The sequence below is a fragment of the Agelaius tricolor genome, unplaced genomic scaffold (genome assembly GCF_023055355.1).
Source record: "Agelaius tricolor isolate 1412-34295 unplaced genomic scaffold, bAgeTri1.0.p SCAF_1, whole genome shotgun sequence".
In the NCBI taxonomy this organism is placed as follows: Eukaryota; Metazoa; Chordata; class Aves; order Passeriformes; family Icteridae; genus Agelaius; species Agelaius tricolor.
Genome location: NW_027269261.1, coordinates 55552576 through 55571038, shown reverse-complemented (window position 1 = coordinate 55571038; position 18463 = coordinate 55552576). Strand labels below are relative to the sequence as shown.

The window sequence follows — 18463 nt, the reverse complement described above, 5'->3', positions numbered from 1 at the left end:
TCCTGCCTATAATAATCTTCCAGCTTTCTGACTGGAGCCAAGAAAAGGGTTTAGCATTTTTCCTCTTCTCTAACCTAATACTATTTGTAAATGTGTTTTTCCTCTCTCCTATCTTTTCAGTTGGTTTAATTTATGTAGACATGCCAGTGTGGTAAATTTCATGCCTATAATTTGTGGCTTCCTGACTTAGGGATGGTTCTGAAGTAATTCTTATGTGGCTATTCCTCCAGCTGGATGTTTACACACATATACACTGTGCATAGCTTCTACTTATGTGCATGAGCAAGGGTTCTGCATGCTTCACATAACTTTTCAGAGTCTACATGTGTTTCTGATCATGACAACACATCGAAAATATGTGCCTACAAAACACATTTTAAATGTATTTATACAACACAGTATGTACTTACCCTTGAGGTGTTTTCTATATATAGAAAAGCTGAAAATTAGGCCTCCTGTTCTCATTCTTTCCCTTTAAGTTCTTCTCTTGCTATTCATTGTATCCAAGTTTCCATTACCGCTCAGCTATGCACTATTTTTCACTGGCATGAAATCAATCAAACCTGAATTCTGATAACACATGATAAAGCATGAGACTATCCCCTAAGGAGATATCTGGACATTCACATTTCAGTCAATTCAAAATCAACAGTGATGATGTGGGAATGACCATCAGCTCCATGTCAGCTGAGACCAGGCCTCATAAGCCTTCAAGGTATCAAAAAGTATAGTTACAAATATCAGTGCTCATTGTCACCATATTGAACATATATGCACCTTAAATTTCTTAAAATAAAAAAAAAAGTAAATCTAATAAATTCTGTCTTGTTTTTAATGGTTTTAAACAGTGATTTAGCTCCAAAGTCCTTTTTTTAATTTGCTTGTTTTAGCTTGCAGATGAGGCCTAACAAGCCATTCTGTTTCCTTCCAGATGTCAAACCTGAAGGTGTTAATAAGAATTTTCACACCTGAATCTTGCAATAAGCTACACGCAGCATAAAAAGTCAGTCACCCAATTGGCCCCAAATAGGAAACACAAAGAGCCATGGCTAGTTCCTGATTGGCCCACACTTCTGAAAATATTCACTCTTCTAGGACTTTACAGTATGAGAGTTAAACATTACTTTCTCCACCATGACCTTCCTTTTCCTAAGGCTGAGATGCAGGAAGGGAAGGCAGGCAGGCTGCAGCAGCCCTGGGACCTGCACTCACAACTTGTAAGCTCCCAGTTAACAGCTACAGACACCTCTGGGGTGGCCTTCCCCCAGTGAGGAAATACAAAACAGGAATGACCACAGCCTGAAGATGGTAACACTTTAAACTAGATGAGTTTAACAAAATGACTATATGTGTTCTGCAGCCTTTGGACTAATCTTATAAACTTGAGCAGTTCTAAAAGTCAACAGTGCTACATAAATGTATTCACATGCTGATAGCTGCCTGCAGGACCAAGACCTAAATTGAGTACATTCTACAAACCTCATTATTGTCTGTATTTACAGAATATGATCTATCTGACATATGTATGTTCCCTTTTTGTCATCATTATCCTGAATGGATTTTTATTTATGTGCATGACTAGACAGGCTGTGTTTTTATGAATACCAGCATTCATCCACAGAGAACAATAAAACGTCTTTCTCCCACTGCAAAAGTTTGTCTGGGAGCAGAGACCTATACGGCTCAGCCAAGCAGTCAAATGCCACAAAAAATCCACTTAGGAAATAATGTAAACAAACAATTTCCAAAGGACTAGTACAGCAGGCTGTGATACACAATCTGCTTGCTGTTACAGACAAGTACATTTTTACCATTCAGAATGTTTTCACAATCTATTTGAAATAAGAAGAGAGGCCTGAGAGGACTAGAAAATCCAACCAGGGTTAGCCACCACTGAAAAACCCTCAGCAGCCCAACCAGCTGAGTAATTCCTGCAGTGCTCTCCTACAGCAGAGTCACACAGATAAAAGCCCAATGGCACCACCAGCAAACGCCAGCTGCTCACACAATAATATTTGAAAAAAAGGTTAAATAATACAGCAGCAAAACATCCAGAAATTCCAGATGAGGGCTAGCTTTCTGCATGGTTCCATGGTACAGCCTTACCCTGGCACGGAGGAGGCGGCATTCTTCATCCTCTTCCTCCACCCCTGTTAGGACCTGGAGCTGCTGCCACTCTTTCCTGCAGTGGGAGGAGTCCAGTACGAAGGACAGACAATGGGAAGATAAACACCTCACTCTGGATGTCTCTTAGAGCCAGCTGGTCCCCAAACACACTCTGGACTACATTAAGTCTCACCCATTAAGTTTCTCTTCCTAAAGAGAATGCTGGACCTGCTGATAGGATCATTGGGAAGAGTTAAGTACTGACAAGGAGCAGTTTTGGATAGTGAGGAAGCCGAAGGGCATATGATGGTATGTTTGAAAGGCTAAAGCATGTCCTGAAAGCACAACTGTTCCCAACAAGTGTCCCTGTGCTGGTTCTGTGTATCAGAAGCTAGTTCTAGAGCCAGTCAGGTATGCAAGAGGCAGAGACTGATGGTAAAAATAAATAATTAATGAACAATTTCAAGCCAAAAGCCATTGGGAATGATGGTTTTGTTCCCCAAAACATTTACTGTGCTTGAGCCTTGTTTAAAGCCTGGAATGGAACTTCAGACCACTGTTTTCCCCAAATTTTATCTAAATCCATAATTTTGGGGGGAAAAAAATGCAACAGCAATTTTAAGTCAAATTATCTTCTAATCAAATTGATGACCACTTTATCTAGTTTCTTCCATTCTGCTAAACCCAGTCTCTTACATTACAAATTAAATTCATAATAATCCACTTTTTCTGTTCATTCTGATGATGGTTTTTCAGGAGAATAAATAGTTATTTATCAGAAAAGAAATAGAAATAAAACATTTTTTAGAAGGTTAAGTGGCGCCTAATAGTCTACAATCCAACAAGTTAAGCAAACAAAGAGAAGGGCAAACCCTACCTTGTAAATAAGGCAATTACAAACCTAGTTTCTACACTCTGGAATGAAGCCAAGATCTACGTGTGAAGGACTCAGAGGAAAATCTGTTGTAAATTCCTTCAAGTGAAAGTCCCTATTTAAAAGGCAGAGAACACATTTTAGAAAGGTCATGAAGTCACAGCAGTTGTTTGGGTTTTTTTCAAAGCAAACTCTAAATGAAATTTGACTTCTTTTTATAAAGGCAGAGATACACACAGCTGCACTTGAAGTGTAACCCTGACATTAGAAGGAGAATGGCAATGGTTAAAAATGATTTTGCACTGAACCTTTGTAAGTACTTCAAATACCTACTGAATAGGAACTGCAATGATTGTGAAAATTTATTCTTATATATTCTCTGTTTAAAGAAAAGAAAAAAAAAGAGAAATATACCTCATATAGGCATAAAATGAGAAGTTACACAAAAGCTGTTTCAGTAAACTTTCACTTGAGCTTGGTTTTATCATCTTTCTAGGTAAGGGGGCTGTGTGAACAGGGAAATATGGCAACAGCAGACCCATTTTCCTTGACTATAGATTGTAAGTCCAAGCTCTTTGGAAGGTTTTTAGCAAAGGTAAAAGACTGAATCTGAAAGACAGAGCTCACAAGTCATGCCATTCCATCTCAAATATTATGGTTGAATAGTTTAAACAGAATTCAGTGCATGGGTATATACATTCACCTACAGGCATACACACATGTAAATACTTTTATACTTATATAAAGCTCAGGCAAATTCCACTGAAACTAGGAAACCAGACTGGAAAATCCACTTACATTGCATTTTAGTCATACACCTTTGCATTTTAGTCATAAATTAAAAAGACTGTGGGTGTTGTGACTAACTGACAGAAAGTAAATTGAACCACTACGTGGTGTTTACCATGGGGTAAACTGTTGCCTCTCCTGATTTTTAATTGGAGGTTAACTTTGGCACACTCCACTATAAACAAGTCCTGGCACTAAAAACAAAGAGGCAAGGAATCATTTCATGGATGCATTCCTGTAGTTCATCAAGTATTCATCACTTACATTGCCCAGATATATTGTCAAAGGTGATAAACACACACATATCAGTAACAATAGTCTGATATTCTGCTCCATGCCTCATCACAGAGGTACCCAATCCTGATTCCAAGGAAAGCAACAGAGCAGTGTGCAACCATACCCAAGAATATGAAAGGTCTGGCTTTAACTCTCAGAAGCCTTCCTGAGCAAGTTTAGCAAAACAGCACCTTGATCCTGGCCTCCATTTCTATTCATCTTCCATATAATTGCACACACATACAAAAGTGACTCTGAACTAGATATGGAGTGACCCAGCAACATTTCACCACACCTCCTACGTAACACCAGAAGGCCTCGTGGCAAACACCCCACTCACTTGCTGTCTCTCTCCCAGTCAGGATGCTGACAGATCACACACACACAAAAAAGCTACTGCAAGAAAGGGTCCTGGCAGAAAAGTGATGGCAAATCCCAGAACAGAGCGCTACAGGATATATAAGTAGTCTCAGACTGACCAGCTGGCAAGACTGCCACATTTCAGGCAGTACATACATGAGCATGCCCAGCTTACTTGGAGTTGTACTGGGGCTCAAGCAGACATGAAGAGACATAAATATCTGAGTTATAATTATATAAATAATTTGAAAAACAGAAGCTGTTATTGTTTTTTAGCTTATCAGGCTGTTACTTTCTTGCATTGTTACTTTGCAAAGTATGTTATTCTCCCCCAAAAATTAAAACACGACACCCTTAATCACAGGTTGCTCCCACTAATAAATTACCTATTTAATATGTTTACATGGGCTCTTTTCCACAGTACGAGTCATGTTGAAATTGCCCTAATTAAAATATCTCTATTTATTTGCATGACTAATCAGTACTTATCTGTAACATGGCACTTTATATCTTCAAAGCAGTTCAACTGCATATAAATGGATTATCTGAAAACTTGCCCAAAAATGCATCTTGAAATCTGATGCAGAGATTCAGCTATTGCTTCCTAAAATAACTACTGGCTTTACGTGCACTGTGAATCATAGTAAGGGCAGTACTGGCAGGTCTGAAGAAGCACATGTGTTACTTATGGAAAGAGTAAATATTCCACAGAAGAGATCAAGGCAGCACACCAGACAGTGTTCCTTGATGACGTGGAAAAGCAGATGGCTCAGTCCTCTGAGTGGTAGTAAAGAAAAAGCCTGTCCCACTTCCCACCATGCTTTTTGCTTAAAAGAGCTGTCACACTCATGTGCAAATGAAGTCCCACATCCCTAAAATTTCTTGCAAGAGACTTGCCACCATTCTTTCACTTCCTCCTTTTTGGAGCTTTCTGCAGACTTGAATGTCAAAATATTCAGGACATCTGGTACTGCTTTCTGGAGACTCTGGCCACTGATGATTTTCACTGCATGAGAAATTAATCTCTTGGTACCATGACGCATGTGTGTCTCCCCATAAAGTTCATAACCCTGGGCCACCCACTGGTTGAAAGAAAATGAAGGTGGGTACTTTTTTGCTTCACAGCTTGTTCTAACAAGGAACTTATATACAGAAACAAGCTACTTCCATAAGCACAGAGCTGCTCTACCTGTCTGCAAGTTATTTTGCTTTTTAAAAATTAAAAATTACATTCGAAATGGCAGGGATGTGGGGACGTGTCTCTCAACTCTATCAGGAAGCAGTATAAAAGAGCAGGTTTTGTAGGTCTATTGTCTTGATTTTAAAAGGCCAGACTATATTTTAGAGCTATCAATATGCTTTCCCTTGTCAGAAGTGTAGCACCATTACTAATACCTTCCTTCTATTAAGAGAAAACCCCCACAGTTCTTCAAAACAAAAAGTGGTGGTTTTGAAATGTTCCACAAGTGCCTTAAAAATTGAAGGAACAATAATGGTAATTTTTGATGATGCTTTTATTCTAGATAAGTATAAAATTACTGAATCTGAATGTTATTGCTCCCTGTCCCTCTTTCCTGTGTGGTAGCCCTGAACTGCATCTTCTCATGCATTCATTTGATTGCTTCAAGGACCTTTAAACATCCAAATTTCACCAGGGTTATGGTGAAGTGTGCATGATGGCTTTTATCCAGAAGGGCCTGAAAGCACTTGATGAACTCTAGCAGCATGCAATCACACACAGCCTACTCACATCTCTGCAAATTCACAAGGTTGCAGAGACATCAAGAGATCATTAAGTCTGTCCCTCCCAGCAGGATCAATTATACTTGGGCTATTTCTGACAGAGGCCACCTAACCTGTTCTTTAAGACTTCAAATAATGGAGGTTCCACAGCTCCCTTCAGCATCTTAAACCAGTGCTTAACTCTCCTTGACATCAGGTTTTTCAACCAAATTCAAGCTCTCTGCTGTAATTCAACCTTATTGTCTCTTGTCCTATAAATTTCTTACATAAATCTTTAATGTTTGTTCTTATGACACAAATGCAGTCATCTTTCCTTAAGACTATGCAACATAGTTTGATTTGGTATTTTCTCAAAGGCCAGTGTTTTCTAAGCAAGAGGGGCTGTTGCCCCCTTGCTGAAACTACCTGCTGTGGTAAGTACTTCAGGTTATTGCAGGCACTGCCAGCCCTATAATGACAGTCACCAAAAGGAATGGAAGTTCCCCCCTTGCACAGTTAATGAGAGGTTCTCTTGAAGAATCTGCTAAGAATCAGAGCCCCAGCTCTTTTTTCCTGTTCTGTGTTGGTTAGAAATACAAGTAATTTGCCATCAATTCCCAGGCAGTTCATTACTCACACTGACAGAGTCACACAGTTTGGTTCAGACTCAAAAGATTTGAATGCCTCCTGGTTGTGTCCCTCTTCAGCTTTTGGACAAAAGTAAAACCCAAAGAAAAGTCAGACAATCAAGATCTGAGCAAAGCCTTTCTGCACTGCTTTTTCTATTCTGCTGCTCTTTAGACCCTTTCAACTATACTAATAAATACAATATAGAACAATTAAATCCCCAGCTCATTACGCTCAGGAAGTTAAAACTAGAAGACAAGGCCTGATAAAAAAAAATCTTACCATCTAACTAGGTAAGACAGACTGTAATAAAGAGGCAGATCATTAAAAAAGAAGAAAAAAGCTTCCTCACCAATGTCAATATAAATAAAATATCCACCAAAAAATAGGTACATCCCAAATTAGAAAACTAAGGATGTAGCTGCAGGGAGTATGTGTGGGGTTTTCTGCAAAACTACTGTTCCCCCCAACCCTGTCACATGCCTGTCCCACTCCTGACCTGGGAGTTTTTTCAGCACTAAACAGCCCTTCATTACCACTGAGCTTCAGCAGGCAAACACAAATTGGGTAACATGACCAGCACAAGAGAAATTGAGTTACCATTTTTTGGCTGGTGACTGAGGCAACAAATCTCATGGTTCACCTCCTTATTTCAAGAGGGGAGCAGGAGACACAGAAGCTACCAAGTCTGAAGGACCCCCAGCCCTAGCACATATCTCATGTCTTCCCCCATGAAGAACTGCTTGAACTATAACTTATAATAAACAAATAATGCCTAAAATGTTCATAAAGCATTATTACTTTAAAATAAAAACACTTTATAACCTAATTGCAATATATATTGCCTCTTCAATCCTCTTAATATAGTTTTAACTTACCACAAATTTAGAGAGGTCTCAGGAAAACCATAAAGTTTGCACACATGAAGCAATAGCTTCTCCCCCCACCCTGGAGACTCCTTTCTTCCTTTCCCCCCCCCCCCCACCCAAGCCCTGAATACAGGAAGAGAGATCACCAGCTGCCTGATGAAGAAAACAACTACCAAATAGTGTGCATCATTCAGATGGCTTGGATGATTCAGCTTTTCCATGTGAACTTTAAGTGGCACAAATAGTGCTTTGTGCATTTCTGAATCAAGAGTGTATTTAATAGTCCAAGAACATAACACAATTTCTACTTGAAGAAAAACTTTTCATCTTAAATACAGCAGCATATCTGTTACCTTACAATGGTTCCAGTTCTCAAACCAATCAATAATTACTTCTGCCTGTGCATATGGTAACGCAGCATCTTCAGCCTTTAAAAATACATTTCCTATTGTTCTCAAAAGTTGAACTGAGTAGGACAGTGAAAAGAGGATCTAGTGACGAACTTATAATTTTGAAAGCCACTTGATGTGATGTGCATTGGTTTTAGAGTGGGAGGGCTAGGAAGGAACAGAAAACTCAGGTGTAGCAAGCAATCTGCTTTCCCAAAATACAACAGCACAATAATACAGCAGCAGCTTGATCATAAGCATCCCACAGTTACCTTTCATTGTCAAGAAACTTGTAGGAGAATAATATTAAAAGTTTCCAGACAGTAGGCTGAGATATGAAACCCCACAAAAACACAAAACACACATTTACTTTGTGTATTTTTTTTTTAGCACTGCTCATATAAAGAATTAGTGCCTGGTTTTACTTCTCTAGTTTCTTTGGCCCTTATTAATTTGTTTAAATGTTCATTTGAATCTTCTTCATCAACAAGATCCTATTTTCATTTCACCCTTTCAATCATAAATCAGAAACAGCTCTAATCAATTAATCAGATCTGACACAAAAAGTAGAAGGAAGTACTCAGACCTAGTGCTGAGGACAAAACATTTTGCCTGACAAACCCTGTTTACTTAGTGGGAGAATTTCTTATTTATGCTCAAGTACAAAAGCAGCACAAGCATGTTGAACACAACACTGCCTTCTGCAGGCACCCAAGTGTGACAATGCCAAAACTGCCTGAGGTGCTCAGCAAGGGCACCTTAAGCAAAGGGAGGAGGTAGCAACAGACTGAGCAGACTAGTCATCACTGGAAATACCTGAAGACCTAGAGAAAAACAACAGAAATGTTGCTTGGCCTGTGCTTTCAAGAATGGAAACGAGCCTTTGGGTTCATGTAGTGTGCCTCCTTCCACTAGGGAAGCACCTGGAATTTTGTCTTGGGGGTGCCAACTAGGCAAGAGTACTGGAGAGCAACCGGAGCACAATGTTTTGGCAGCATCTCTTCTCCCACTAATGGCTTTTGTATGTTTTTGTGATTTTATAACTGACTTTCACTTCATTTTAAAATGTAGGCATGTTACGCACATCCAACCAAAAAGCTTGTATCAAACTAGTCAGGGTGATGCAATTCTCACAGCTCCTGCCCTGAGACAATGCTGCCAGAGCCAGCCTCACCAGCCAAGATGTCTATCTTCACAGCCAGCTACATGAACAGCAAATACTGTGTGAGACCAGATGGTGTCCAAAATCTTCTGCATTTTGAAAACACACCAAATGCTTCATTGCAAACTAGATGAAAAATCCACATTTGCAAGAGTGACCTGTGGGAGAAGTCATATGCTTTGGTAACCGTGCTGTGATTCAGGTTTTTTGAACTTCAGACTTCTGGTGATGTTTGTTTTCACTCCTTGACATTTCATGATAGGGACAAAGATAGCAGGAGTACTTCTCATCACAGCTTCCCATCACACCTCCCCCTCGCTTTGGTCAACCACTGGGAAAATGAGTCACCATCTGAAACCTGAGCCTCTTCCACATCCCTCTAAAAGCCTTGTTTCCCACACAGACCACATCCATTGCACGCACAGCAGCCAGCCATGGTCAGTACAGGTCAAATACATTTCTTGTGACCAGACTCACCCATGTGTGAGCACCCTGGGGTATATATGCCTGACTGCCTCTCCCACACAGCCCCAGCTCACTTGTCCCCTTTGCTTTAGTAAAGGCCTCTCTGTGCAGCACTAGGTGAAACATGCCTGTGCCATGCAGAGAGCTCATGTGCTGCCAAACCTTTTTGGTTCTTAGATAATGGCTCCCTCATGTTACCTCTGTGCTAACACTGTGCGACACATCGTGTCACTCCTCAATGTTCCCACACTTCCACAGGAAAACCAGCTTTGCAAATCATGTACCTTGTCCCATCAGCCTTTTATTTGGAGGCTTGTCACTGCTATCCTGAGCATGAGAGGGAAGAGAGGGGCTGCTGCTTTAGATGATGAGTTTCCCCTAGCCTTCTTGTCTCTCCACCCCACACAGCCACTGCACAGACAGCAGGAGAGGGCAGGCAGGGAAGGGCAGGACGTCCACACCCATCTCTCCAATGCAGCCTATGAATCCAGTGTTACAAAACTCAGAAAGAGGAGAAAAAAACCAGACCTTTCTTCCTAGCCAGTGATAAGAAGCTGATGTGTCTGGACCTAAAGGACCAAGGACTGCTTGGGGTGGTCTAAGTAACTTCAAAGCAGAGTCTAAGCCAACAGCTTATTAAGCAGAGAGGAATTCTTACACGAATCAAGAACTTGAAAATGTTGTCTTGTGGGCAGCACTATTTTTGCTGGAGGGCTCTGATCAAAACTATCTCGGACATCAAAACAAACTGATTATGCTATAAATATTAAAGACTTTATAGCTGTTTGTTTGTGAAATAAATTCTTGGACAGTCCCTTAGCATTAATGTAGGGAGGAAAAGGTCAGAGAGGAAAGACATAGGAAAAGGGAAATAATTAATTTAGGACATAATTTATTTTGCTCTCATCCTACTCACTTATAGGAACTTATACTAACCTTCCCCCCAGAAACCAGTGGTCAAGAAATATGCCAGACAATATTAAGACTTCTGCGTGTTCAGTGGGACATTCAGTAAAGTGGGAGAGTTTCAGCTAAAACTGTGTCACACCTAAGAAAGCCTTTGGTCATGCTCTGTGGAGACACATTTAAACACCACAGCTGCATTACAAGAATCTACAATACCTGAACTACAGCCCTCACTTTCTACTATCATGTAATAAACTCAAACAAATTACCCAAGATGCAGCCACTAAAGTTTGGCTGATCTTTTACCTTTTACTAAGGATGAAAATCCTTAGTTTCATTATTATTCATGAAGTTGTTATTCACAAGGCAGAAAATGTGTGATTTTTTTCTTGTGTTTTGCTAATGGAGTTTTGTTTGGTTGGGGCTCTTTTACAGTTTACAGATTAAAATTTTATGGCTCGTTTGTGACTACTTGGCATTATGAACATTTTCACTGGAAATATGTGAGGATTTTATTAGAAACATTGGTACTGAAAACAGCTAATGGGGGATGAAAGAGGAAAACACATTAATAAGTAGCACTGAGAAGCATGCAGTTACTTGGGAAAAAAACCCCAAAGCATTAAATACACAGTCAAAACAATAAATCTCAGTTTAGACTGTGGCATATTGTATGCCTCTCAGTAAATATTGCCCAAACAAAAAAGCCTCTAAGTAAAGGTCAAAAGGGTCTGAGGCTCCTCACCTGCAAAGGCACTCCCAGAGCACACCTAAACACGTGGTGGCTGAGCACCATCAGTCAGCACAGCCCAGTGATCCATCAGAATCTTGTCAGGTTTGCTCCACAGGTACATTTCAACAGTTCCTACTCTGGCTGCACTTACCAAGGAGGGTGTGGGGTGTCAGAAACAACCAACCAAAAAAGCCCAAGCAACTACCCCTCTCAGCTGAAGATGGCACAGTACACTGGACTGGACTTCTTGTGCTCTGATTCCTTGGCTGCTGTCTGGGACGGAGAACATTCACCCTCACCAGAGAACAAACAGCAACCGCAATCATAAACTGACCCCAAGGATTTCCCCTATAACTCAGCACTCTTTGGCACTTACTTTATGCCTAATTATTCCATCTCCATACTCTGCTAATCAATCACATAATTGTCTAAGATATCTTTACTGTCTCCCAAAAAATTATATTGGATAACTCCATAACCACTTAAGGGAGAAAGTCAGTGGCTTACATCATCCTGAATAACTGAGGTGACCACACAGGGAGGTTTAAAAAGAAATGTTTACATCTATTCTATGTCATGCTAAAACAAACACATTTCTCCCACTGGCAGGAACTGGAGGACACCCAAAGGTCTGGGGTTTTTTCCTCCACTGAGTTTGTAATCCATTCTTTTTCTTCTACTGGCAAAGAATGCAACAGACAACTCCTGCCTGTTTAATATCTAGTATGTATTAAAAAAAAAATCCCAACTCTAAGTGATGTTGGAGCAGTAATATTGTTTTTAAATTTGACTTTCCACTTTTGGACAAAGTCCAGAATAACCCAAACTAACTAAGCTTTTGGACCACTGCACGAGGCCCTGTGGGAATGACACAATCTTACCAGCAGTTGCTATCATAAAGGAAGACAAAACTGATGGTTAGGGACTTGCATTGTGCAGGCAACAGGATAAAGAGAGGTCACTATTTTAAACTGATGCAGCAGAATTTGGTGAAATTACACACTGACAGCAGCTCTTGACTGCTTTTGTCAATATATCTTACAGCTCAAGTGTGGTGTGTGGAACTATATATAACTGCTTTGAAAGACTGCCCTTGTTTCATATTCCAGCATCATACAAATGTAGTGGTAGAAACAAATGTGCATGCTGCAGTTGTGTGGGGTGCTTTCTTTGCAGTTACTGCCACTCAGCTGAAGCAGCATTTGACACAACAGAGACCCATACATTTAGCTTAGCCTGACCCCTCTTTTTTCATTCTCCAAACTGAGTTTTTTTGGAGTGCTCTTTCTACATTTTAAGTGAATCACAGAATATGCTGAGTTAAGTCAGTGGCTTCCTCAAGAGCTCTTGACCATTACAAAAACCTTACAGCCTCCAAGGAGACAAAAGCATTCCTATGTGACAGCCACAAAGAGCATGTGCTCCATAACCACAGCATGTCCAAAGTAAAGCTCAGGCTACAGCAAAGAAAGAAGTCACAGTTGTACACAACACTTCTTTCCAATTGCCCACAAGCATTTCTATCTCACACTTTTCAGATGGTGCACTAGGATGTATGGTGGAAATTGGGGGATGAATATTTTAGTGCAGAAAACTCAAGCAGAAGCCAACATTCACACTCCTCTGAGCTACCAATCCTGCTGGCAAAGGCATTTCTAAGAATGCATGAGCATGAAAGCCTTTCTCCTTGGATCATGTGTAAGATATTCCAAAAATTGAATGATGAATGCAGGAAAGCTCCTAGGAAAGTAAAACCTGCAAAAAAAAAGGGTTTGAGCTGAATTCATCAAGATCTAAGTTAAAGCCTGATGAGGGGTTTAACTTGGTCTATTCAGGATGTGATTGCAGATATAGAGCAATTTGTGAAGACTGCCTGGTGGCAGTGTAATAAAACAGGATGCAAGATCTGGACTAAAGAAACATTTATGCAAGAAGAAAAGACTTTATCTTCTCCAACTCTAAAGCTAGTCTTTACCATCTGTTTCCTGGCTTGGTTAAGTTTTGGATTTTTACTCTCTCTCCTTTCTGTTCATCTAGCACCAAGACTATGGAGCACGTTGCTCGTAAAACAAGCCCTGCTTATGAGGAAGGAAAAGTTATTGGCTCATTGATTAGAACAAAACTAGTATAATACTCTCAGTACTGTGTTCACCTCTGTTGGTCATCCAGAATTCAAACACTGATTAATTTAATTGTCCATGAATACTAGAGGAAACACATGGCTTGGAGAATTGCCCTGCACTCTGTCTCTACAAGCCATTAGTGTTCATTTTTATGTCCTATTTCCTCTCACACATTGCCATCCAAAAAAGGACTTTTTTTTTTGCAATGGTTATGTAAGAGAAACCAAAGGTATTGGCTTTCATGTAGTCTACAGACTTCAACAGAAGCCTGCTCAATATTCCAAAAGTGCACGATCCCCACTATACATATATGCAACAGTACTAAATATTATTTTCCATTTTTGTGGGGTTTATGATCTTTTCCAATTAACTGCATTGTTTTTCCACCATGACCATGTATTCAGAGTATTGTGGAGTACTGTACCATGGCAGGACATCTGGAAATGTACATGGTACTCATTAGGGAAGTCAGTTTAGGTACAGTAGATAGATAGATACACGTACCTTCAACATCAAGAGATGAGCCAAGTTTTAGTATCATAGCAGAATTTTTTGCAGGTTAGGCCTGAAGGATATCAGCTGTGATTTATTCCTAGATCCGTTGGAGTTTTTTTTACCCCTAAACTGTAGAGCATCCTCTATATTCACTACACACAATAAGAAGTTAAGCATAATGGCCCCCATTCATTTCCTAAGTACAGAAAACACAACACTGAAGATGAGCAGAAATTCCATTTTAAAAGTCTTGTTTGGACAACACCTTTAGAGCAGTTCAGCCTTTTTGAGGCTGGACTACACTACACCACAGAGCCCACAGCATGGCAGTTTCAGCCCTTTTCTTGGAGGCAGGACCAAACTGTGTCAAGGTTCAGTGGCAGTTCATGTCTAGTACAGACTGCCATCTCGGGGAGTGGAGGAGAGTGCCAGAAGACAGACACGTCTGCTTTGATCAGAAAGGTCCAAACCAGCCTCTCCAGTCATTAGTGAGTCACAATCAAACACAATTAATTGAGAGGTGAATGAAACGCCCTGTCTCTCTTTGTGGGGCTGTAGCACAACTTCATCAGCTCGTTGCAGCAGAATGGTGACATCTTCACAGACAGAATTACAGTGTGTTTTTAATATCCTGTTATCACGTGTGATTCCTGCCCCAGTCCTGTGTGCAAACTAGCATTTAACTCCCCTCCTTCCCCACAAATGATTAAATACAAATCCTTCTTTTCAGCAAGACCAAAGGAGTAGAGGCTGTTGGCAATGTATCATCTACAAAAATAGTTAGTCTTATAATTAGAAGGTAATACAAAATCTTATTTTCTTTTCATTTGACTAAGCTGTGCCCAATACTTCAATACAGGAAGGTACAAACTCTATCTGTTTAAATGTAAAAATATATACAACTATATTTAACATTTAAATAACTTTAAACACAACTGTTTGCATACTAACAATCTTATGTACATTCCTTCTTAAACAATACCTCTTTAATATCCTTCTCTTTTGTTAAACAAGTTTTATTTTCCTCCCAAAATACCCAAGGCTACTTTAAAATTCTGGAGGGGTAAAAATTAGAGCTATATAGAAAATAGCAAGATGTCTTACAATTGTAGTGTATGATAGCACATATTTTTCATAAAAACAACACATCATTCAAAAACTGAACCACCGTAAAAGTTCTCGTAAGTCCAACAGGACTGTCTTTAAAGGTTACTTTGGTTAACAGCAAGTCATTCTTAAACAATTAAGGAAAAAATATAGATTCTTTCACCACCTCTACAGATGCATTTCCTTGGCTTGTTGTAGCAATCCATATACCTTTACAGATGAGCACTGCAGTTGTTCAGTGCTCCTTATTTGTACTGTGATTTCAAATAAAATAGATTATATATATAAGGTTGGATTGATTTATAATTAAATTAGTCCAACTTCCTAAAATCTCTGAATAAGAGAACTCTCTTCCTAAGACTTCATAGGAACTCTGGATATCAGAGAAAGAATGGTAACACCACTACTTCTTCCTCACAAGGTTGATCTCATGCAGTACTTGAAACAGCATCACCAAGTTGCGTGAAACTGCTGTTTCCCTGCTTATTTTCCCAGTCAGGAGAGTGACAACTTCTGTGAGCTCTTCATAGTCTGACACCCTGCCAGTTGCACCAGCCTCTGAGCATTCAGACAACTAAAGTGCCACTGGACTTCACAGTAATAATACAATGCTTTCCTCTGAGTCATTATGCATTTTCCAGGTCACTTGTGGCCTCTACCTCACTGAAATTTTACTCATTTCCATGGGAATAAATGCCTTCAGTTTTTGGCCAGGCAGAGGAACTTGGTCTTTCTTGCTTCCTTGCACTATGAAACCCTCTGATCCATCAAAAATGACAAACAAAAAGGCTAAAGTGTGAGATTCTCCAGGAAAAGAATACTGCATTAGTCACTGTGTGTCAGTTAAGCTGCAGAGTAGAGAAGTGTGACCGACGAGCAAAGGCACTTGGTGACAGCGCTGGGGACAAGTCAGTGAGTCAACAGTTTCAGTCTCGTGAACCAATTGACCAGCAGTGAGGGCTCTGCCGAGGAGGATTTTGTGGATGATGTGACTGATGATTTTTTAGCACTTTCCTCTTGGAAAGGAATTGTTGCACTGTTGTGGAGGTCTGTATTCATAAAGCACCTGCTGCCTCGAATATAATCTGTTCCCCTCACTAACTGCTTGTCAGACACTGGCCTGGAGAGCGGGTGCTGCGTGCAGGGGCTTTCCTCAATGATCGGGGGTATCCTTTCATTGCTGAAGTACCTGCAGAGGACATCTTCACCTGTACAAACAGGAGGGGGAAAACCAATTATTGCTGACTTCAAAACCCTCCATTAACATTTTGCATTTTTATAAAAGTATTCTGGTTACACTTCAAATACCTAGATCTGGGGTTTTGTTCATAAAATACCTGGACATAAGCAGCTATCAATAGATTCACAGCTTTTTGCATCCTTAATTTTTTTTAAGTGACACAATAATGAAATAAATCCATACACAGAGGAGATACCATTTGACTGTTATATTCCAGATTCACACACACCAAAAATGATGATACAGACTACCTTCATGCAAATCATTATCATAGGTGATATTTAACAAATCTTCTTCTAATGTGTTATTCAAAATGCTGAAGAGACCAGAGTTGAATCCATAAACTTCTCAGTATAACTCATGAGTAGCTTAAAAGCTACTATCATTACTTTGGACAAGAAAAATTAATTTTGCAGGTGAAAATATAAGCACTTCCCTCCCTGATTTTGACCAGTGATTCATGATGCTTTCTCTGTTTTAACTCTTCTCCAGACACCTGACCAAGGCAGCTGCTGCTAAAAAAATCCTGCTGGACTAGGCAGGCCTTTGGTTCTGATCCAACACAGCTTAAATCCAAGCCTGGAGCACTTAGGTACATTTCAAGCATTAAAAAAAGGCAACACAAAACCAAAGGTAAAACCAAACAAAAAACCACACACACAAAAACCAGCCCTGCCACCTGGTGATCGCTCTGTTAGTATCCCTCCAGGTTGATGCTTCTCAGTATCAACTTCTACTTTTACATGAAAATAATAGAAACCAGCTTTGATTTTACCTAGAATTAGACATTAGCTTTCATAACTGATTCCAAGAATATACTAGTCATCCTTATTTCCCACTCTAACAGGACTCAAATAGTCTTTCTGATGCAGAAGGTGGGAAGAGGAGAGTGTAGGAAGTAAAAAAGCCATCCAACAGAACACAAAATGTTATGAGCTTCTGCCTCTCTCCCATTCAGCGATGCCTAGAGAATATGTTCCTTTCTAACAGCAGTAGCAGTAAAGAGCAGCTCCTAAAAGGCCCTTCATTTTACATTTTGTGAACAAGCTTGCTTCTTTAACAGCCTCCACAGTGAGCTAAACAAAAAGACTTAGCACAAAAGTAGTTTCATATCAATATTAAATGCAGTAGAAAGGGAAGGGGCTGTGTGCAAGAGCAAAATGTGCGATAAAATCACAAGTACAGATCTGCCCTAGTCATTCTAGCTAACTTTTAATGCTCACTACAACTCTGGGGCAGAAGATTTGAGTCCCATCACTGAATAGCCTCAGAAATTTCAGTTACCATCTGGCATTTCTGCTAAACCCAATAATGGTCACCTTGCATCAGTTCAGCAATATGCAAACTATAATCCTCCATTCCTAATTTAAACACTTTCATGTGGTTCACACCAAGGAGATTTTGGAGAGGAAGAGAATGAGGGATAAAACCTAAAACCTTGCCTTTTCTCCCTGATCCTCGTGGCCTAGAGAAGGGGTCTGCAGCTCCTATCCAGCTTCCATCAGCAGGCATTGACAAAGGACGAGGTTTTCCTAGAGAGAACATAGAACGTTAGAGGAGTTACATATGGTTGAGGAAACCAATTTTTAAATTTTTGTTTTTCCCAGTTAAGCAAAGGAGAGATAAGCAATAAAGAGTTCAAATTGCAGAAAAAAAGAATATCTGAAGATAATTCCACTGGTGACATATAAGAAATCAGTGTGCTGAGATTAAACAGCCCTTCTCTTGCTCATTTAGAGCAGGAGTGGACATAATGTTATAAGCAAAATACATATGGAAATGGTGCTCTATAGCAGCAGACCCCAGCTGAATGACATTCATTAGAGAAATAAGAGTTTTAAGAGACATTATTTCAGATACAGAATTTCAGATTCACAATTTGTACAAATGGCCTTAATATCAATCAAGCCCAACAAGCAGTTTGCTAAGACAAATCATTTCAGACTGATCAAAGCCCTTATCACAACAGTGATAACAAGAGAGGAATGAACTCACCGTAGGACTGTGTTTTTTCTCTCATTTTGGCTGGTAGGACGTTTACTTCCATGGGATAGCCAGGCAGCTGATCAGAATCAGCAATAGTAAACCTCCGCCTCCGGCTCTCCTGATCCAGAAACGAATTGGGAGACTCGGCGCCCTTGGACCCAGGCAGTGGCTGACTGCGTTTGCTGCCTCCTCCATACACAAAGCTCCCCTTTTCATCTCTGAAAGGACATGTCA

At 40.0% G+C, this 18463-nt stretch overlaps 1 protein-coding gene across 2 annotated transcripts in view; it reads right to left on the bottom strand.

Moving 5' to 3' along the window:
- Positions 1 to 7868: 7868 nt before the first annotated feature.
- The window catches only part of CNKSR3 (CNKSR family member 3), a 60848-nt gene continuing 50253 nt past the window's right edge, over positions 7869 to 18463 (bottom strand). For both annotated transcript variants that reach the window (XM_071435148.1, XM_071435156.1), the window contains exons 11-13: positions 18239 to 18447; positions 17686 to 17775; positions 7869 to 16211 (exon numbers count right to left, since the gene is read on the bottom strand). In XM_071435148.1, coding sequence (XP_071291249.1) covers positions 15913 to 16211; positions 17686 to 17775; positions 18239 to 18447 — 598 coding nt within the window. In that variant the 3' untranslated portion in view covers positions 7869 to 15912. The remainder of the gene's footprint in view (positions 16212 to 17685; positions 17776 to 18238; positions 18448 to 18463) is intronic.